Below are 21,114 nucleotides of genomic sequence, written 5' to 3'. Positions count from 1 at the left end.
AAGCAGTCCTGAAAACATCCCAGTCTGTGCAGTCAAAACACGCCCAAAGATCCTCAAGAGCCGCGCTAGTCCACTTCTTGGATTCCCTGACCACAGGATTACAGAGCTTTAGTTTCTGCCTGTATGCAGGAATCAGGTGGACCATGACGTGGTCGGAGTGTCCCAGCGCAGCACGAGGGACGGCGTGATAAGCCCTGCTTGCTGTAGTGTAGCAATGATCCAGCGTGTTCTCCTCTCTGGTCGCGCATTTAATAAATTGTTTGAACTTCGTAAGTTTATGGCTGAGGTTTCCTTTGTTAAAGTCACCGAGGACAATAACCAAAGAGTCCGGGTTGGTCCGCTCCACACGCCGTATCTGGTCGGCAAGTGTCCGATGTGTAAAGACCTAAAGGCAAAAGTTACATTAAATACAAAACCAAAAAAAAGCAAAAAACCACATGACGAATTAGAACAAGCCGAATGTTGGTTAAAAGCAGCAAAAGTCCGCAACCAAGCACGGACCGAAGCAAAGAAAAGAAAAGCAGAAGTGAAAAAACAAAAGCCGCGGCCGAGGACACTCTATTCAAAAACCGATCTAGATGATCTGCCCGTAGTCCGCGCGGCTCGTCCCGCACCAGTCGCCGCCGACGTGGCTGTTGGGGAAGAAGCCGGAGGGCCGGCGCTGAACCAACGACAGGACCTTCCTCCAGTCTACGGTCCCCAGGCCCCCATATCAGCCCCATCAGCGCTCATTTATCCCGACTTGCGAGATGTCGGAGACCCCAAACCTGATCCTGAAAACTCAATTTCTCGCCAATAAAGAACTGCCTTAGAAGTAACAAAGAAATAAAAGAAGTGCAAACGTATCCGATGATACAGGTCCCCAACCCACACCACAAAGACGTTCCCTTGTATGTGTTCCGGCCATGGACCGAATGCGTCAGCGCGTGCGAAAGTTTGACTCCTCTGGTAAGGAATTTTGATCAATTCATACTCGATGTGTTCTTGCTGGCCGACTCCTACAAATTAAACGGGAGAGAAATGGGCAAGCTCCTACAGAAAATGTTCGGAATAAAAATGGGCTAGATGTGGAGGTAATTACACAGGAGCGACGGATGCCGGAGTCGTGTTCGGGCACCCACAGAACGGGCCGATGGCAGGCGACTATAAAGCCCAAATTGACGCCCTTCTGGATAGAGCCCACCCCCTGTTCCTTCGCGCTGCAGCACACAGTAGGTTAGCAGCATGCAAACAAAACACTGGGGAGTCAGTCTCTGACTTTCACTGTAGATATGAGGAAGAACACAGAGCGAGTAGCGGCATTCCCCACACAGAAGCGGAAAACTCTATACCAACAGGCGTTAAAACATGGTATTCTCCGCGGTCTACAGAAACCCATAGGCGACTGGATAAAAAAGCATTGCGTAACATGGGAAACCGCGAGTGTTGACACCATTGTGACACACGGACGCCACGCAAATTTGACTGAAATTTAATAAAACAAAAAATGCAAAAGCAACCAGAGGTGTATGTCATGGATGACTATGGTGACGATTTCGGAATTACTGCCTATCAGGGCAGGGGACCCGGGAGGGGGCTAGCACAGGAAAGGGCTTCCTGGATAACAAGAGGAGCCACAGAATTAAACGGCCTCCTTTGCGTCAAAGGAAAGCCGGTTCTTCCGAAGAGCTTGTTTAGAGCTGCTGCCCTTATTATGAGTCATGGGCAATGCCATGTCTCAACAGGAGGGATGCTCACCATAATATGACACTTTTACACAGTCAATATTCAAAACTTATTTAAAAAAATGTTGTAGTTCATGTGTAACGTGCATTAAGCACAATCCACAGGGGAACCTACGCCCAAAGAGCGGGAGGTTCCCATCCCCTGAATATCCATTCCAGGTAATGCACATAGTTCCGAACCAAACCGGCCCCACACCTTTCGAACTAATCCATGGCGCCATGGACTGCCCGCATAAAAGGCAGCCATCTCAACGTCAGTGAAGAAATCAGCGATCCCTACTCATTAGGTGTCAGACCGGGGGATGGAGCCTGAAGCCATGACGTTTGTGAGAGAGGAGAGAGACCAGCGTGGGGACACATCCCTAAAGCCCCGAGTTAAGAACTGGCATCGCAGCTTTTCCAACACCGGTAGAGGCCTAGGAGGCTTGTTCCTGGTGATGTTCGGAGTGGTTTCCGTTGCAAGACGTGAAACTACAGATGGCGACAGTAGGTGATACAGAGGCATCCACCAAAGAACTGCAGCATCCGGTGGTACCTGTATACTCCTAAATACGACCTGCTGCATCTATATCACTGATGAAGACAGACGCACTAGGCCGCCTGACCCAACTGCAGAGGGCTATGGTTGCTGACCACGTAGTCCGTAGTGCGAACTGGTACGATTGGATATGGTCCGGCACTTGGATTCAACTCCTCATAAAAGCGGGAGTAGTTTTTTGCAGCGGCCTCCTGATCTTTTGCTGTCTTATAACCTGTGTTATCCCGTGTATCCGCTCAATGATTACCAAATCTATAAATGCCTCAGTAATCTCGGTTGCCATTAACAGTGTTGCCCTAGCTCACTATGTACCCCTGTCACGACAGGACCCAGAGGAAAATGACGATGTTGGACCGAGTTCAGTGTGATGTACCTGTTTTAAACTCCTTTTGTAGGAACGAACAGATGCTGATGTTACGAGCTCGCCCCTCTACGGTCCTAACCAAAGTATTGTCAGAACTGTGTTAAGATATGCAAACAATAAGTTAAAAAGCATAAACAGGAGGGAAATAATGGGGCACGGTGGGTGATTGTAATGCTTTTGGAACATCTTATGCAAGTTATCATGTGCAGTGGTGGTACACCACCAGCTGACTGTAACACAGGATATTGTACACATAAGCGCGTGCTTGTGAACTCTGCACCCGACACAGGTAAAATATCACTACATAGGAGTAGAAATCAATACACATGGACTCTGCACCCCTGACACAGGAGTAGATATCAATACATATGAACTCTGCACCCCTTTAGAACAGAGGAAGCCCCCACCCTGTTGTTGTTTGTGTGTGAATACTGCGAATAAAAGGCTGTTGTAAAGGGGAGTTCGGGGGAGTGTCGAAACACAATCTACTGGGCTTCCCCTTTGCAAAGTGAAATATATACGACTTCTACGTCTGTGGTTTTTTCTCATCTCTCGGTAAGGTAGAAGAAATACCTATCAAGCGCGGAGTCCGGTATCGATCCGCAGAGCCAGTTTGAGACTCGGACTCGAACTCGGACTCGAACTCGGACTCGAACTGTCACACACACAGTGACTTCAGACTTAGCTTGAGACTCGTCCTCGAAAGACTTCAGACTCGACTCGGACTCGAGCTTTGGGACTCGTGAACAATGTTTAATTCTAAGAAACATCTGATGAGCTTGGTATACCCCTCCCTCCGTTACCTGCCTACGTAACACGTACATTGACATATATTGCTGGCTGCGCACGCGCGGCCACACACGGGGACAACAATTTGTTGTCAAATATGTTGAATGCACGGGCCGCTGCTGTGCCATTTCTTGTGAGCTTTGGGTTCAAAACCTTCCAACAAGACGGCAACAAAAGAACCGGCAGGCGGTTTGACCGACGGTTTGCTGACGTCGGGACGTATGCACTCCAGTGGCGGACCGTTTACTCTGCGATCTCCTTAAACTGTCTCTGCTCTGCTCACTGAAGCAAAACAATACGTGGATGTGGTGGCGGGCGTGGTTTCAGCTCGGCTGCAGGTGTGGGGGAGAGGGGGAGTGGCTCGGGGAACAGTGCCAGGTGAGAACGTTTGGTAATCAGCTGGCGGGAATTGATGTGTGTGTGTGTGTCCTCTCCTCCCTATTTAAGAACAGTGAGGCGAGCGACCGAGAGAGAGGGCGAACGAGCGAGCAGGACGCCGGCGAGCTGTATTAAATAAAGATATATTGAAACTGTGTTACCCTGGTGTCCAGTGCCTTCCTCCTGAACCAGCCACGCACACCGTACAGTGGCGCCCAACACGGCAGGATGAAAGACGAGGGACAGCAGGCGATGCCGGCCCAACCAGCGCTCGCACTGAGCCAAATGATCGGGGAGCTGGCAGCGATCCAGCGGGACCAAGCGGAGGCCAACCGACAGTTCCTGGGGGCGCTCCAGGCCCAGGTGGGGAGGCAGGCCCAGGCGCTGGAGCTATTGGTGGCACGGTCGGGACCCGCGCAACCACCACCGGGCCCGACAGCGATGGCGAGCCTGACCCTCCACCGCGTGACGGCGGAGGACGGCGCTCAGGCGTTCATAGAGGCCTTCGAGGCAACGGCGGAGGCGTGCGGATGGCCGGCGGGGGAGTGGGCAGTGAGGCTGCTCCCGCTGCTAACCGGGGAGGCGCAGACAGCCGCCATGGGGCTACCGCCGGCGGCCCGGCGGGACTACGCGGCGGTGCGGAAGGCCGTAGTCGACCGGCTGGGGCTACTACCGGAGGACCACCGCCGGCGATTCCGGGGGGCCAGGCTGGGGCCGGAAGACAGGCCGTTCGCCTACGGGCAGAGGCTCCGGGACGCTGCCGCCAGGTGGCTCCGGCCGAATGGGGTGGAAACCACGGCGGAGGTCCTGGATACGGTGGTGTTGGAACAGCGCCACGGGGAGGGAGCCCGCAGCGGACCGTGGGGCAGCCCATACCGGCCCCACGGCGGGCGCCGACAGGCCTACACCGGGACCCCCCGACCGCAGAAAGCCCCGGCACCCTTCCTGACCCACCCAGAGGTTCTCAAACGCCAGGGCAGGAGTGCTGGAAGTGCGGGCGGCCCGGCCACCTGCGGAGGGAGTGCCCGCTGATGGAGGTGGGGCAGGTGATCCGGGTTGCCGGCGCTCCATCACCCTCCCCCGGCCCGGGAGCGACGTACCGCGTTCCGGTAAGAATCCAGGGGGGTACACGCCAGGCGATGGTGGATTCGGGCTGTTCGCAGTCCATGATACACCAGAGCCTGGTTCGGCCTGGGGCATTGGTTGAAGCGTCGCGGGTGAAAATGAGGTGTGTGCACGGGGACATTCACGAGTATCCTATAGTGTCCGTCGAACTTAGGTTCAGGGGAAAAAAATATAGGATAAAGGTCGCGGTTAGCTCCCACCTGACGCACCCCGTAATTTTGGGAACGGGATTTAACACGCTAATGGGGCAGGCTGCGGGGGTGCGTTCACGACCGACCGGGACATGCGGTATGTGTGCTGTGCTCAGCGGTGACGCGAGGTCGTCCGACGCCGCCGGGGGAGAGGGGGAACCGGCGGAGCCTCCCGTGGAGACTCCGGCAGTTCCCGAGTTCCGCTCCATGGAAGATTTTCCACTCGAGCAGTCTCGTGACGATACTCTACGCTCAGCCTACGACCAAGTGATAAGAATTGATGGTCATTTGGTGCGCCCTGACGTAGCACAGTCATACCCGCACTTCTCATTGATTAGGGACAGACTGTATAGAGTGAGTCGTGACACTCTGACGGGGCAGGAAAACACCCAGTTGCTGGTGCCAAAAAGCCGCCGGGAAATGATTTTCCAGGCGGCTCACTATAATCCGATGGCGGGTCACATGGGATACGGGAAAACACTAGAAAGACGTTTGGTGCCTTCCTCCTGAACCAGCCACGCACACCGTACAGTGGACAATGAATATCAGAGCCAAGAGCAGCGCGTGTAGTCAACTACTGCTGCTAACACATCCCGTCAGACCAGGATTATTTATTTATATCAGTTAATGAACTTTCTCCTCATGTTACCCTGGTAACGGCTGTCATTACAGACGGTTGCGTCGATTCTTACTGTGAAAATCTTCGTACTTCCGGTTTAGCGGCTACGCTCCGTATTTTCATTTGATGGGAAAACCCCCCCCAAAAAAAATAACGGAGTAAAAAGTTGTTGGTATGGTTTTTTACGATAAAAGGGACGATGATAAGAGAAGGGGACTCGAGTGCGACTTAAGTCGCACACACAGTGACTTCAGACTCGTAACTTGAGACTCGTCCTCGAAAGACTTCAGACTCGACTCGGACTCGAGCTCAGAGACTTGTGAGCATCTCTGCTGTGTTTGATGAGCCTACGAGGAAAGTGTTGAATCCGATAGCAATACCTAAAGCTATTAAAGCAGAGGTGGGACATGTTAGTGATGCAAGGTGTGTTGGGCATGGGAGAGTGTTGATTTTTGCTGTTAATGGAGCGAAGGAGGAGTGTCATGTACCGGATGGAAGGGCTAAGAGCAGATATAACAATGGAGGAATTCAAGAAAGAAGTAAAGGGTGGACGGGTAGTGGAGGCAAAACGAATGACAAATAAAAACAAAGGGAACGGAGAGGAGAGCCCAACTGTGATGGTGGAGTTTGATGGGCATCTACCCAGTAGAGTGTGTTTGGGGTATGTGAGTTACTTTGTGAGGGAGTATGTGCCGGCACCGCTAAGGTGCTTCAAGTGTCAACGCATGGGACATGTGGCCAGTGTGTGTTAGGGGCAGTGTCGGTGTGCTAAATGTGGGAGCCCACATGAGTATGTGAAATGTGAAGCACAGGCTAAAATAAGGTGTTGTAACTGCGGTAAATGGGGGGTTTATTGTTTATTGTGCAAAGAAAAGAGACAGAGGTACAAGATAGTAAATAAGGTAACATATGGAGAGGCAGCAAGGAAAAGCCAAGGCAGCAGGAGGGAACAAGAAATAAGGGCCCAGGAACAGCCAGGTGTGATCACAGGGAGAGGGGAGGGGCAGGTGGTGGAGGGGGGAGATAAGAAGTGTAGTCATGAGGGATGCTCAGTTACAGAAGAAACATTGGTGGTGAAACGGGTGGATTTTTTGGCATTTATGTGAGTGAACAGATTAAGAAAAAGTCGGCACGGATTGAGATGGTTGCTAGGGCTACTAAGGAGTTTATGGGCATTATGGAAGTAACGGGAGATGTTACAGTAAATAATGTGGGCTGATCACTGGAAGACATTTTGGCCTGGTCTGATTAGGAGGGACGGCATCCATCAAACTTTGGATGGAGCTCAACTTATTTCTAAGAACCTGACCCAGTTTCTTAAAACAACAGCAAAAACAGCAACAACAAAAAGAAACTCAAATAGCTACTCCTCCTTCCGCATGGCTTCAATGGCGACAATGGTGTTGCTTTTAACAGTTATTTTGACCGGTAAGGGTGGCGCTTCCATTATGGCAGCTATTGGCAGCCACTTGCTCTCCTCGATGAACAGCGTCCTGTCGTCCTCCAGGAGCACTTTTAGACTTCCGAGAGCCTCGCGTGCAGGTGTTGCCCCGTAAACTCCAACCTCCTCCGCTGTCGTGGAACTGACCGCCTGGCGAAAGACATGCAGGTATTTGGTCACAAGTGATGATCAAAAGCTTTTTTCTTAGTGCTGAGTTAGGAAATCTTTGCCTCGTTCTGCTGTAGAATTCCAATTCAGAGACCAAGCAGGATGTGCCAGCAAGTCAGAGACAGGCTGAGAGACATGATTCAAGAGTTGGGACCCGCACGGACAAACAGAAATTTCTCTGTGTGAATTGATAAGGGGATCGGGTTTCTGTCCTGACTAAGGAAGCAAGGTCAGCGGGTCAACCAGCAGATGTGCTAGATTAGTGGGTTTAAAAATCACACCACACCAACATCCAGACTTTTTTCATTGTTTATGTTAAGCAAGGTGGTCTGGACATTGAATGTGACCGGATCTCTAGATGCGGGGGGAGAAGGTCCATCCCCTACACCAGCTTAGGGCCAATAGAAAACTGTTCTTTGTCTTTCGGGTTATAAAACATGATGTTCTTGCTGATGTAAGTTAGTGTGTTCTTCCGGCCTGCGGGCCGGCAGGATTGCTCCTGCCTTTGCAAATGCAGCGCTTATACTTGACCTGTGATCTGATGAATAAATCTACCAGAACGAGAGAAGTAGTTTGGCTGAATTCTTCCAGACGTCCCCATCCAGGCTTCCAATTTTTGAACACGTGCCTCTCTTTTTAAATTATCTAACACAAGCATACAAATATCCTATTAAACTGTTGGCATACGCAACAAAATATCTGATGCAGCTTCTTGCTTCGTAAATACATTGTTGAATTGATGCATTATATTGATGCATCATATTTATTGTGATGATGATGATAACAAGGTAACACATGAAGAAAAAGGGGGAAAAAAACTAGTAGGCATACTTCAATTGCTGACTCCACCGTTGTTTGGAGCCGGAATCCATAATTGGACTCCGACCGTCTCAGGTGGGACACTCCCGGGACACAGGGCGTGTACTGGCTGGACTGGTAATCGGGCATACCGGGCAAATGCCCGGTGGGCCGATGCACTTGGGGGCCGGTCGATAGGCCTATAAAAACATTTTATTAAAAAGATTTTTTTTTTGCTTTCGACCGGCCCATAAAGCAGGGACAGCGGCCTATTGGTTCATTTTCCATACTGACACTGGGCTGGCCCAATCATCTCTTAGCAGGCTCCACCCCTCCCTCTCCGTGTGTCAGTCAGATGCATTCAGTGGCTCAGAGCTAGAAAGAAATGTGTGGATTAGGATGGAGAAACAAAAACGTAAGAGCAAGGGGGGTGCGGAGAAATTCACAACAACCGGGAGTTTTTCCGCGCGTCATTGACTTTGCAGGCTGTGATTGGAAATTGGTACTGGAGCTGTCCCGGACGGGACAAATCAAAATTGCCCATAATTCGGGATGTCCCGGGTAATACGGGACGGTTGGCAAACCTAGCTCGCAGGCAGCAGAGGAGAAGGTGCAGCAGGTGTCAGTGTGACAGTGAAGTCCAGGAGGGGCAGAGTGAGCAGGAGAGTGTCATTGAAACGGTAAGCAAGCAGGTAGCTACATGAACAGGGAGGGAGTGTTAATACGGGCGGGTGCAAGAGGATAGTGTGTGTGGCTGGGCCACAACCAAGATGATGACGATTTAACAGTTACCTCAATTAATGAATATTATAATAAGGCAACAAACACAATTGTTGTCGGTTGTTGCTATTATAAAGTCTGAGTGTCAGGTTGTCATTTGTCAAATTGTCACTTAAAAGTTACTGCAATGGCCACTCAGCTAAGGTCAAATAACACAGCATAAGCTATTTTGTAGAGCTGCAACTAACGATTATTTTAATAATTGATTCATCTGTCGATTATTTGTTCGATTAATCGATGAATCGGATGAAAAAATAAAAAATGTAAAAACATTAATTTCCAACCCTTTATTGAAAAATAGAACTGACTGCACTTTCTAAATATGTTTTGTTTTAAACAGATTGCTCCTTGAACATCCCTAAGTAAGCAAATAAAATGCAAAAAACATACACACATCGCATGATGTATACTTTACAGCCGCCAAATTAAATATATTAAGCACAAAATCATGAATCATTGCCGTGGTGCTCCCGTGCCAGGCCATGTCGCTTTTGCATATCTTACAATGAGACATGTCAACCCTCCCGAATTTCAAAGCCCCTCCCGAAAATGTCCCGGACCGACCTTTCTCCTGATTTCCACCCGGACAACAATATTGCTACACCATCCGTCACTGGGCGCGCTGTCTCAGACCGAACAATAATAAAGGTTACACCTTGAAGTCGAGCGCGGCGATTAGAACGTAAAACTACTGGCGCTGCAAAGAAAACCGCAGCACCCCCCCCCCGTTGCCCGCTAGTACCCGCACCCCCCATTTCAGTGTGAAATACCTGGGAGGATTTAGGTCGCATTGGTTTCTCTGCCTCCGCATGTTTCAGAACAGTATTACGGGTCTCTCCGATGGTCTTTCCTTTACCTCAGCTCTGCTCTTTTTTATCTGCTGGGCGGAGCTTTTTTTCTTCTGTTCTGCTGCGCGAGCGCTCAACTTTTTTTTTCTCAGCTCTGCGCGGCGCGCGCAACTTTCTCAAACATAATAGTCGCGCGACGTGTTTTTGTAGCTAGCAGAGTTGAGAGTTCACTTATTCAATTGCAACTTGGGATATTCTAATGTAAACATTTAAAACTTATAACGTCGACGGCCCTTCTCTAGAAAAAAACTTAAATGATGCCATTTGATTATTTTAATTATTACTCGCCCACAACGAGTTACACGTTAGAAGAGGTCGCTAACATATGTTATTTGGGGGTTAAAAACCCGCTTTGCATTTTGAAAGCTGTACATTCAACTAACTAGATATTTTCTAATGTTTCTTCTGAATTTCCAATATCATCAATATGCAATATTACGGCAAGTGAATACTCTAAATTGTATATATATATATATATATTAGGGCTGTCAAAAATAGCGCGTTAACGGCGTTAATTAGCTGTTTGTTGTTAATTACGTCAATTTTTTTGACTCATTTCACGCATGCGCAGTGTGACAAATTATTCAGGTCCGGAAAGAACCTCTTCTTCTAGGGAATGCACTTCATCCTATACAACACATTACTGCCACCTGCAGGCATACGTCAGGCCGTCAGGTTCAGCAAGTCGTTTGCGCAAGAGACCCGCACCCCCCCCCCCCCCCTCCCCCCCTCCCCCTCCCCCCGGTTCTCGCGCAGCGGAACAGAGAAGAAGAAAAGCTCCGCCCAGCAGAGCTTTGCTAAGAAAAATAAATAAAGAGCAGCGCTGAGATAGAGGAAAGACCATCGGAGAGACCCGTAATACTGTTCTGAAACATGCGGAGGAAGAGAAGCCAATGCGATGTAATTCCTCCCAGGTATGGGGATACTTCACACTGAAATGGGGGTGGTAGCAGATTTCTTTGCAGCGCCAGTCGTTCTAATCGCCGGGCTTGACTTCAAGGTGTAACCTTTATTATTGTTCGGTCTGAAACGGCGCGCCCAGTGACGGGTGGTGCAGCAATATTGTTGTTCGGGTGGAAATCGGGAGAAAGGTCGGTCCGGGAGATTTTCGGGAGGGGCTTTGAAACATCGGGAGGGTTGACATGTCTGGTCATGTCTGGTCATCGCAGGAGCAGAAACTCACAGCAGAGTGGGATAAACTGCAGAGGCTCGAGACCCTTCTAGAGCCATGCAGGGAAATCAGTCTAACTTATCAAATAACATTGATTTGATTATTTTCTGGAATGAATTAAAAAATCAAATATCAATAACATGTATTTATGTAAAAAATAATAATTATGATAATAATATTGATAATTATGTATCTGTGTCCTGTTATTTATCTTTATTATGCATTTCAGAAAGAAAAAATTGTTAGGATTCAGGTGATTAATCATGATTAATCCACTGAAAATTCTGATTAATTTGATTAAAATTTTTAATCATTTGACAGCCCTAATATATATATATATATATATATATATATATGTGTATATTATCAGGACGTTTTGTGTGAGTAATTTGTTTGTATAGGTTTTTTATGGGAAGTATCTCAACAATTGGAGGTAAATTTTGTTTGGTGTCATATTAAAGAGGGGTTTGTGCTCTTTAAAGGGATAGTTCACCCAAAAATGAAAATTGTGTCATCATTTACTCACCCCAAGTTGTTTCAAACCTGTATGAATTTCTTTATTCTGATAAACAAAAATATATATTTTGAAGAGTGTCAGTAATCAGACAGTTGATGGACCCCATTGACTTCCATAGTATTTTTTTTTCTACTATGGAAGTCAATGGGGTCCATCAACTGTCTGATTACCAACATTACCGTCCATGGCACTTACAGTAGTTCTCAGCTTTGTATGGGTTTTTGGGAACGGATCAGTAGATATGCATATCTACAGGAACCGCAAGGATAGTGTACTGGTTGGTGGTTGTGTCCGACCGATTGTGGTGGGCCGGTCTGAGCAAAAATGCCAGGGCCCTTTTTTTGTCCCAGTCCAGCCCTGGTTCCCGATCTCACAGCAGTGGAGGGCGGTTTCCCTCCAGAGGGACACGGGCACCTTTGTTTCCCCCTATGAATGACATAGTGTATTACTGTGCTGACAATATGCAAAGTGACCTATAGGCATTTATTAAAAAGCCTACCTGCTTCAACGTGATGTTTTGCAGTGCCACGCGGTCCCTCGCCACCACCACCTCCTTCAGCTCAGACACCTGAACACAGTGGATTTGGGTGCTAATGTTCTCATAGCTGCAATCCGGCGGACTTACACTTTTTATTTTACAGCAACAAACTACATTTGCTATATATCGCAGTCTTGTTAAACGGAAAGTTATTTACCTCGACCACCTTCCCTTCCACCGTGACCAGACCAGCAGAGTCCCTGCAGGTGCTGAGGAGGGTCAGGGGCGAGCGACGATTGATCAGCCTCAAGGCCTCGTTTTGTAAATTTTCGTCGATGACGAGTGCACTGCTGCGAAAGAATTCTGTCTCCTTTGAAACATTAAAGGCATATGGAGGGGAATTGCCCCTCAAGTTATAGCCATGAACCACATAGGAAGCACCCTCTTGAACTTGGGCCTTCAGGTCTTCATACAGGGTCACTTTGGCCACGGAGTGCCCGTCGCTGATAGCCATGATGGCATTATCTTTTGTGATGGCCGCCACCGCTCTGCCGTCCTGGAAGTCCCACCTCGTGACCCTATGCTGGTCCTTCAGTGCGACCACACAAATGTGTATTGCCGGGGGCTTAAAGTAAGGGGTTTGGGGCTTCGATGAAAGTACTTTTCTTAACGCCATTCTGAAATGAATAAAGACAAATAGTCAAAGTCACAGCAAGTCTTTTCTAAATGGACATTTGCAGATTTTCTGTCTTCATTATTTATTAAATAGGTGTATGTATTTATTGAATGTAGACAGGCTACCTACTATTAACTGAGTGCTGTTTATTTAGTGCTGTGCGAACATTTTAGCCTTCTCAAATTTAAACTACCTGTTACGTCTTTACACGACCCTCTCAATTAATATTTTAATATTATTTTGATTTATTTGACCAAGTTTGACGTTATACAAAGCAGGGGGTTCAAAGAGTACGGCTTTTTTGCCTCTCGTTATTATCAAATCTTTAAGGGACCATCCTGAACCTTTCTCGGTTCAGGATGGAAAGCAGTGGATTTTTCGCACCGCTGCGGCTCCGACAATGTTCTAGAAGGTCCACGCGCCACCTCGTCATGTCCGCGAGCCCTTCGTCTAGGAAAACTCGTTTGCGAGTTTTGTGCTCATGAATCAAAGTTTTTCTTCTCTTTGCTCTCTTTTATAGTTCAGTGTGGCGGCGGGCGTGGTTTCGGCTCGGCTGCAGGGGGGAGAGAGGGGGAGTGGCTCGGGGAACAGTGCCAGGTGGGAACTAATAATAAACAGCTGTTGGTGATTGCGTGTGTGTGTGTGTGTGTGCTCTCCTGCATTTAAGTAGTAAGGCGGGGACGAGCGAGGAGGAAGAGGGAGACCCGACGAGTGAGCCGGACGCCGGTGCAGCTGTTTTCCTGGAAAGAATAAAAACGTTATACTATACGACCCAGGCTTCGAGTCGCTTTGTCCAGAGCCCGAACGACAAACACCGTACAGTGGCGCCCAACTCAACAGAGACCAGAGGATGTCGGACAAGGAGCGACGGCAAAGTATGACGGCCCAGCCAGCGCTCGCACTGGGCCAGATGATTGGGGAGTTGGCGGCGATTCAGCAGGACCAGGCGGAGGCCAACCGGAAATTCCTGGGGGAACCCCCGGCCCAGGTAGGGAGGCAGGCCCAGGCCCTGGAGCAATTGGTGGCACGGGCGGGACCCGCGCAACCACCTCCGACCCCGACGGCCATGGCCAGCCTGACCCTCCACCGGATGACGGCAGAGGATGATGCCCAGGCATTTTTGGAAGCCTTTGAGGCAACAGCGGAGGCTTCCGGGTGGCCAGCAGGGGAGTGGTCGGTCAGGCTGCTCCCGCTCCTAACCGGGGAGGCGCAATCAGCAGCCATGGGGCTGCCCCCGACGGCCCGGCGCGGCGGTCCAGGCTGGGACCCGAGGACCGGCCGTTCGCCTATGGGCAGAGGCTCAGGGACGCGGCCGCCAGGTGGCTTCTGCCAAACGGGGTTGGAGCAGCGTCGGACGTCCTCGAGAAGGTGGTACTGGATCAGTTCGTGGAGGGGCTCCCGGCCCGGATGGCGGCGTGGGTCCGGTACCACCGGCCACCGACGCTGGAGGCAGCTATCACCCTGGCAGAGGACCACCTGGCGGTACACCCCAGCAGACAGGGCGACCGGGAGGGCGCGCCGGCGCCGCCCCGATCAGCGGAGGCACCCCGGGGATGGAGCCAGCAGCAAACGGAAGGACGACCCGTAACGGCCCCACGGCGGACCCCGACGGCCCGGTACCGCGACCCCCCAACCACAGCAGGCCCCGGCACCCTTCCCGACCCACAGGGAGGTTCTCAAGCGTCAGGGCAGGAGTGCTGGAGGTGCGGGCGGCCTGGCCACCTACGCAGAGAGTGCCCGCTGATGGAGGTGGGGCAGGTGATCCGGGTTGCCAGCGCTCCAGCACCCTCCCCCGGCCCGGGAGCGACGTACCCGTTCCGGTAAGAATTCAGGGGGGCCCAGGTGAAAAATAATAATATTAAAAATATACTTTAATAAAGTGTACTAAGTATATTTTCTACATTTTGTACTATTTTCGTCAAATCCAAGTATAGTTAAGTGTATTAAGTTATGCATTAAATTCAACTTAACATCTATTTGATTACACTTCTAGTGTAAATAGTATACTAAATTGGAACAACTTTTTTTAAACTTCAAGTGCACTAAAAGATACTAATGAAAATCAAGATTCATGAGCAATTAAGCACACTTTCAGTACAATTGCATTGTATCGCCATTCTAATAGAAATACACTTAAAAAGGCATTGCAGCGTAAATTATAGTTGTGTTTAAGCACATTTTGTGCATACTGCTATCATACTTAAAAGTTACTATAAACTATATTAAGTATGTCTCTGTAATATTTCAAGTGATCTACAAATGCACTTCCTAGCTATATTTAGTGCTTTTAAAGTGTCCCACTATGACAATAACGTTTTTGAAGTGAAGTTAAATTACAACCTAAACATCATAGACACGTACTTTCAGTGCAATGTTATTAAAGTGTAAGGTCAAAACAAATGGTTTTGAAGTATATTTCATCAGTACTTTTATCCCCATTTTGTTATATTTAAGAATTAATTTTGCTATTTCACTACAAGTGTATTGTATTACAATTCAGTTCAAGTGCATTTAATCAACAGATTACAAATTGCATTTCAGAAAAGGATCTTTATTATTGACAAAAAAGTAACACACAAAAGCAGATATTGGCAAAAGGAGGAACCTTGAACAGTCGACTTTCTCTGAAATGCCGGGAACAGATCAAACAATGGCGAACAACTTACTACATGCAAATCTAGCTCTGATTCGAATTACCAGAGGCCTTGTAGCTCTCATTGTTGCACTTCCTTCGTAGAAGGCCCCGGATCTCTGCCACCTCGGTGTTGGGGAATCGCTCCCTCACTGCATCTGTGAAAACCGGAAAGAGACATGGGCATGAATTAAAACAGGATAGACAATGTATAACATTGAAATACAATCATTGATGATTATGGATTTGTCAATCAATCATGACAATGGATTTGGATTCATAACTATGACATTACTGTACCTATAATTGCATTGGTTTTTTCTGGCTCAAGCTGTTCCTTCAGCTCGCCTTTTTTTCCTTTTCCTGTGAGGGTTGCCTTGGCCAAAGTTTCCCTGCCAAACACCAATGTGGCCAGTTCTTGTGTGAAGAGGGACATCCTCCTCCCACTCAGCCTCTGATAGAGGCGTTTTTGCACTAATGAGTTGCCCAATGACACCTGTGAAAACACACAAGCAGATTAAGACAAAAGGTAAATTACAAACACTTCTCTATAGGGCAGGTTGGCACGTGTCTTGGCTTCAAGTGTTTTATCACAAACTGTACCCCTTGTGTATGCTTTTTGCACCCAATCATAACAAAGACATAACAAGGATTTGTTTAAGGTCCTTCAGTCATACCATGTCTTCTTCGCTGCTAGTGCGCGGGGATTCGCTTTGGCTGGAAATCATGGAAGACAAAGGTGAATCTTGCATTTTGTTTAGGACTGTTTTGAGTGAAGACACCAGTCTTGGCAGCTCTAAAATAAGGATAGAGTATAAAAAGGGTCAGTATCACATTATGACACAAAATTGCACCTATATAAATGTCATTTTTTGACAGCTACATCTGTTTTAACTTTTCATTATTTCTGACATGAATCATGTCAGAAATGTCTGACATGAATGTTCCACTCACTCAAACCCACAGGGCAGTAATTCCATTATTACGTGTGAAGATGGAGTGGGGCGAATGTTCAGTTTAGCTTGTGAAGTATAGAGAAGTACAGGGTTCCCAAGTTAAGTCAAATGTAAAATTGCATGACTTTCCCAGACAAAGAAAAATTGAACTACCATGACCATCTATGAATTGTGCAATAAACTAACTGACCAAAGATTTCAGATGAATAAATAGTCATTGAATTTGAATTGAAGTTGGCTTAACCACAACTGCTCAAGCAAGCAGTAAAGCTAAAAACCAGATATACACCAATTTTGTGTGGAAATATATTTGCATTAATTTGCCATATTGCTTAATCAGTGAAATTTAAACAAAGAGTATTAACAGTAGTCAATGACGGCAAAAATCTCAAATTTGTAATGTGGGAAGTCAGGTCTGTATTCTAAGACATAACATGCATGTTCTTCAAATTATCAGTGGGATGCATGTCTTGAATTCATAAAGTTGACTTCATGACCTCAATGACAATGACTGCAGGTGTATGGGAGGGTTCAGGTGGTGGCAGAGACAACCCTGACATCACTAGCATACATATACACCCACCGACCTTTCAGAGCCTTCAAACTGTCCTCATCCAACTCAACAAAAACTGCAGGCACTGTCCCTGGCCGCTGAGACTCCGCCTGAGGGATGGCGTCCTCCTCCTCCTCCTCACTGGTGTTAATCACCTATGCAGAAAACAACAACCTAATTACCTTAAACAACAATGGCAGCTTTACACTCCTAGTCATACGGACGCCAAAATACAATTTTCATGGTGTCAGTGTGTGTAGAAATTAACATTTTCATACAGAGTTCATACACTCTTGTATAGTAACTCATTTTCGCATGCAGTTCTGCTACATCACAATCTTTACCCAGAGCACCAAGGGCATAGGTTTGTAGGTTGGGTTTGGACTTTGGTACTGGGGAATATAATTAAATTCAAGTGTAATGTGTGCTAGTGCATGTATTTCAGCACAAATAGGCTATAATCCACCACTGTAAACTCTAAAATTATCTGGGGAACACTGCACATTATTTGATGAAGTCAGTTACAGTTTTAAACTTACCATTTTTTGTTTTTTGGGTGGATCAAAAATATCAACATGTGTCGTCGGAATCAGACTCATATCTAGCAGGAGTAGAACTGAGTTGTCTTGTAGGTTGCCGTTTGAGGTCCCTCTTGAGCTGTTCGCCCATCTTGGCCATCTGTGAACCAGACTGACAACGTACAGTACATCTTGTTTAAGAGAATGATTTTGAAAAATGTCAACACCACCACTTTAAGCAATGGCAGAGACCCATTTATTAATAGCTTCTACAAGTGTATTTATTCATATTGCGACTACAGCACACTTTCCAAGAATCCACCATCCATCCATCACTCTGGCAGTATTTGTAATAGGAGACTGAATCTTGACTTAACATGCCTGGCATTACAAAATAGTTAACTTGATTTGTTTCAAAGTCTTTTAAGTAATACTGATCATTTCAAATAGATATTTGCTGGCTAAATTTGCTAAATGCTTGTGCACCCAGCTGGGAAAAGTCTGCAAAAATTCATGATGTAACTCCCATGGAAAACATATTCTACGATGACACAGCATTATTTGTAAACTGGAATCACAATGTTCCATAACTGTTAAGTCATAAATCAAGCTTACGGTCATAGCTTGCTTCACCACCCCCTTCTCCTGACTGATGGAAGACCATATATCCCCCCCCTTGAGGAAAGCAACACGCTTCTGGACTACTTCTTTGTAGTTTTCTGTGAAGAAGACACATAAAATACAAATTCAATACGATTTTTTAATAATACAAAATAATAATTTCATGACAGGAATGTCACTGTCATTTAATTTATTTGTACTTTATTACTTTCATCAGTATTGGGCACTAATGTCCATACCACGTTATGGCGGGAGTACCTCCCCTCTGAAGATGTATCCTTGACACAACTTTATTTGTTCTATGTTTTCGCCTGTTGCACCTTCGTGATAAATATGTTGTCCCCAACAACTGAATGACTTTATTAACTTTGACTTAACCAATTATCTGAATTTTCATTAAATGTACATGCTGCATATCGCCGACGAATTCTATAATACTAACGTACTAGCTAAACCTTCACTAAAACCTAAGCCAAACACTTCAAAGATAAGGTATTGTTCCGTAAACGCTCTACAGGAGGATTTATTCATTATGGCGTTATTACATTACATGGTACCTGCTCGACTCGCCACGACACACTGCGTCCGTTTTCCATTGCAGATTTTAGTACCGCCTCAGCGTGGCTGGTCGTCTATATGCCGGGTCGACGGACACACCAGCGCACAAGTATAATCATCAGGCCAGTTGAGCTCGTTTTACAGTTCTGCGGTGGCACTGCGTGTAAAACTGTACAACAAGCGGCGCCGCAGCAACTGCCGTGACCTAACACGACACACACACAACGTCGAAGGTGTCTTGTTGTTGCCACAGCCAGAAGACACATTTTGTTTAAAATGAAGCTGGAGGCAGCAAAAAAACACAACTGGGTAAACTGTTTAAAAATAGCGGGTTTGTTCAGGACACCCACACCCGTCGCTTTCACGTCACCTTTCGGTATCGTCTCAGCTCGCTTGGAACCTAGCTGAGGTGGTGCTAAAAAAAAGTACCCGTTAGCAGGTACCAGGTACTTTATTCCGTAAGAGGCGAGGCGAGTAGGTACCATGTAAAGGAAAAGTGCCTTATGTTTTAAGCACTTCATCATCAGTAACGTTACATTACATGACAGTAGTCGGTTACAAAGAGTATTCAGAACATTTCAAATGTTTTAGAACTTACCTGCCATAAACAGCAGCTTGGCTGCAACCGGCTTCGGATCTCGTCTGCGTTTAGCTGGCAAAATCACCTCTATCCAGCCTTCCTGGGACTGGATGTCTTCTTTGCAGGTGACGGTAACACCAGTATTTATATATGCATCCTGTATAATAGATGTACTATCTGCAATAACGGACCCGTCTACGAAATAAAACAACCCATACGTTGTGCTAACTTTACCCTGTTACCGCCTGAGTAGTATCACTGATGAATTTCAAACATTAACCGTTACTAATTGGCTACTGTAGCTAATTGCCGCCCAAACTGCTACATAGTGATTGGATGTCGATGATGCTGCGCACACTGATTGGATGTGGGAACCGACTGGTGGGTAGGTTCAATTACTTGGTCCATTCGTAGCCATTTACTGCTTAGTATTGATTTTTGAATCTTGATCTGTTGCAGTGCTCAACAATAGTTGAGCACTGCAACATGAGTATGCCACCTGTAAAATCAAAGTACAAGTCCTACCTATTCTACCTACCATATTTTATGACAGAACTTTGATATGCTAATAAAAGTACACTTATATTTTAGTGCACTTTCTTTACAGTGTACTAAGATAAGCACACCAATGAAGTGAAATCAGTGTACACTGAAAAAAATTATACTTACTCTGTATTACAAATAAGCGTACTTACTAAAAGTATACTATACATTTTTGTGTTTTAGCATATTTTATGAAAGTACTCTGATATGCCACTAAAAATACTCTTATTTTACATTGTACTGTATAAAGTGTACAGAAGTCACACTTCTAATGAAGTGATTACATAGTACACTTTAAAAAAGTATACTAACAATTAATTTCCAAAAAATGTGTATAAATATACCTCCCATAAGTACACTGAATTGCCACTCTAAGTATGTCCAATTTAATACACTTAAAAAATAATAAACTTCTATACAATTTAAAATACATTAACAACAAAGTACACTTTCAAAAAGTACATTTAAAAAATAATTTGATTACTTGTAAATTAGTATACTTCCTGTTTGGACTATTAAGATGAACTTAATTAAATCTTTTTTGAAGTATACTTTAAAAAAGTACATATTAAATACTCTTTAAATAAAGCACAACAAGTGGAAGCATACTTGTTTTATAATTCATGTACTTCACTCATATTTCTAATACACTAAAGTATACTAAATTTTTACCTGGGGGGACACGCCAGGCGATGGTGGATTCGGGCTGTTCGCAGTCCATGATACACCAAAGCCTGGTTCGGCCGGGGGCATTGCTGGAGGCGTTGCGGGTGAAAATTAGGTGTGTGCACAGGGACATTCACGAGTATCCCATAGTGTCCGTTGAACTTATAGGATAATAAAAAATATAAGGATAAAGGTCGCGGTTAGCTCCCACCTGACTACGACCAAGTGACAAGAATTGATTGTCAACTGGTGCGCCCTGACACAGCAGTCGTACCCACACTTTTCATTGATTAGGGACAGACCGTATCGAGTGAGTCGTGACACTCGGACGGGACAGGAAAATACCCAGTTGCTGGTGCCGAAAAGCCGCAGGGAAATGATTTTCCATGCGGCTCACTATAATCCGATGGTGGGTCACATGGGACCCGGAATGTCAATTGGTTAATTCCCCGTTGCGACCGCTACCGTTGGTGGAGGTCCCGTTCGAACGCGTCGGCATGGATCTAATCGGGCCATTCCACCGGAGTGCACGCGGATACCGCTTTGTGTTAGTCCTCATGGATTACGCAACACGGTATCCGGAGGCAGTGCCATTGTGCAACATCTCTGCAAAGAGCGTCGCGCAGGCTCTGTTTCAGGTCATCTCCCGGGTTGGAATCCCGAAAGAGATTCTAACAGACCAGGGCACCTCGTTCATGTTGCGCACACTGGGAGAACTTTACGGGTTACTGGGCATTAAATCTGTCCGCACAAGCTTTTACCATCCCCAGACCGACGGGTTGGTGGAGCGGATGAACAGGACGCTGAAGTCCATGATCCGTAAATTTATTAGCGACTATGAACGTAATTGGGACAAATGGCTTGACCCCCTGTTGTTTTCAG

At 46.6% G+C, this 21,114-nt stretch overlaps 2 protein-coding genes across 3 annotated transcripts; one reads left to right on the top strand and one right to left on the bottom strand.

Annotated features, from left to right (window-relative positions):
* Positions 1-3,755: 3,755 nt before the first annotated feature.
* LOC134127033 (uncharacterized) lies at positions 3,756-5,014 on the top strand. Its single transcript, XM_062561616.1, has 3 exons — positions 3,756-3,793; positions 3,967-4,653; positions 4,972-5,014. Exons 2-3 carry the CDS (start codon positions 4,022-4,024, stop codon positions 5,012-5,014), a joined length of 675 nt encoding a protein of 224 aa, XP_062417600.1. The 5' UTR covers positions 3,756-3,793; positions 3,967-4,021.
* A 10,229-nt stretch (positions 5,015-15,243) lies between these two features.
* Positions 15,244-19,229, bottom strand: LOC119210098 (uncharacterized). Of its 2 annotated transcripts, XM_037459788.2 has the most exons (7): positions 19,042-19,229; positions 17,880-17,983; positions 17,286-17,436; positions 16,781-16,901; positions 15,915-16,033; positions 15,538-15,733; positions 15,244-15,395 (listed from the first exon to the last, which is right to left on the bottom strand). In XM_037459788.2, exons 3-7 carry the CDS (start codon positions 17,343-17,345, stop codon positions 15,283-15,285), a joined length of 609 nt encoding a protein of 202 aa, XP_037315685.2. In that variant the 5' UTR covers positions 17,346-17,436; positions 17,880-17,983; positions 19,042-19,229; the 3' UTR covers positions 15,244-15,282. The 2 variants fall into 2 exon arrangements, with proteins under 2 accessions (XP_037315685.2, XP_037315771.2); XM_037459874.2 differs by lacking the exon at positions 19,042-19,229 and having other exon boundaries at positions 17,880-18,058.
* Between the last annotated feature and the right edge of the window lie 1,885 nt (positions 19,230-21,114).

The sequence above is a fragment of the Pungitius pungitius genome, chromosome 3 (assembly GCF_949316345.1).
Source record: "Pungitius pungitius chromosome 3, fPunPun2.1, whole genome shotgun sequence".
NCBI lineage: Eukaryota > Metazoa > Chordata > Actinopteri > Perciformes > Gasterosteidae > Pungitius > Pungitius pungitius.
This window is presented reverse-complemented; position numbering and strand designations above follow the sequence as displayed.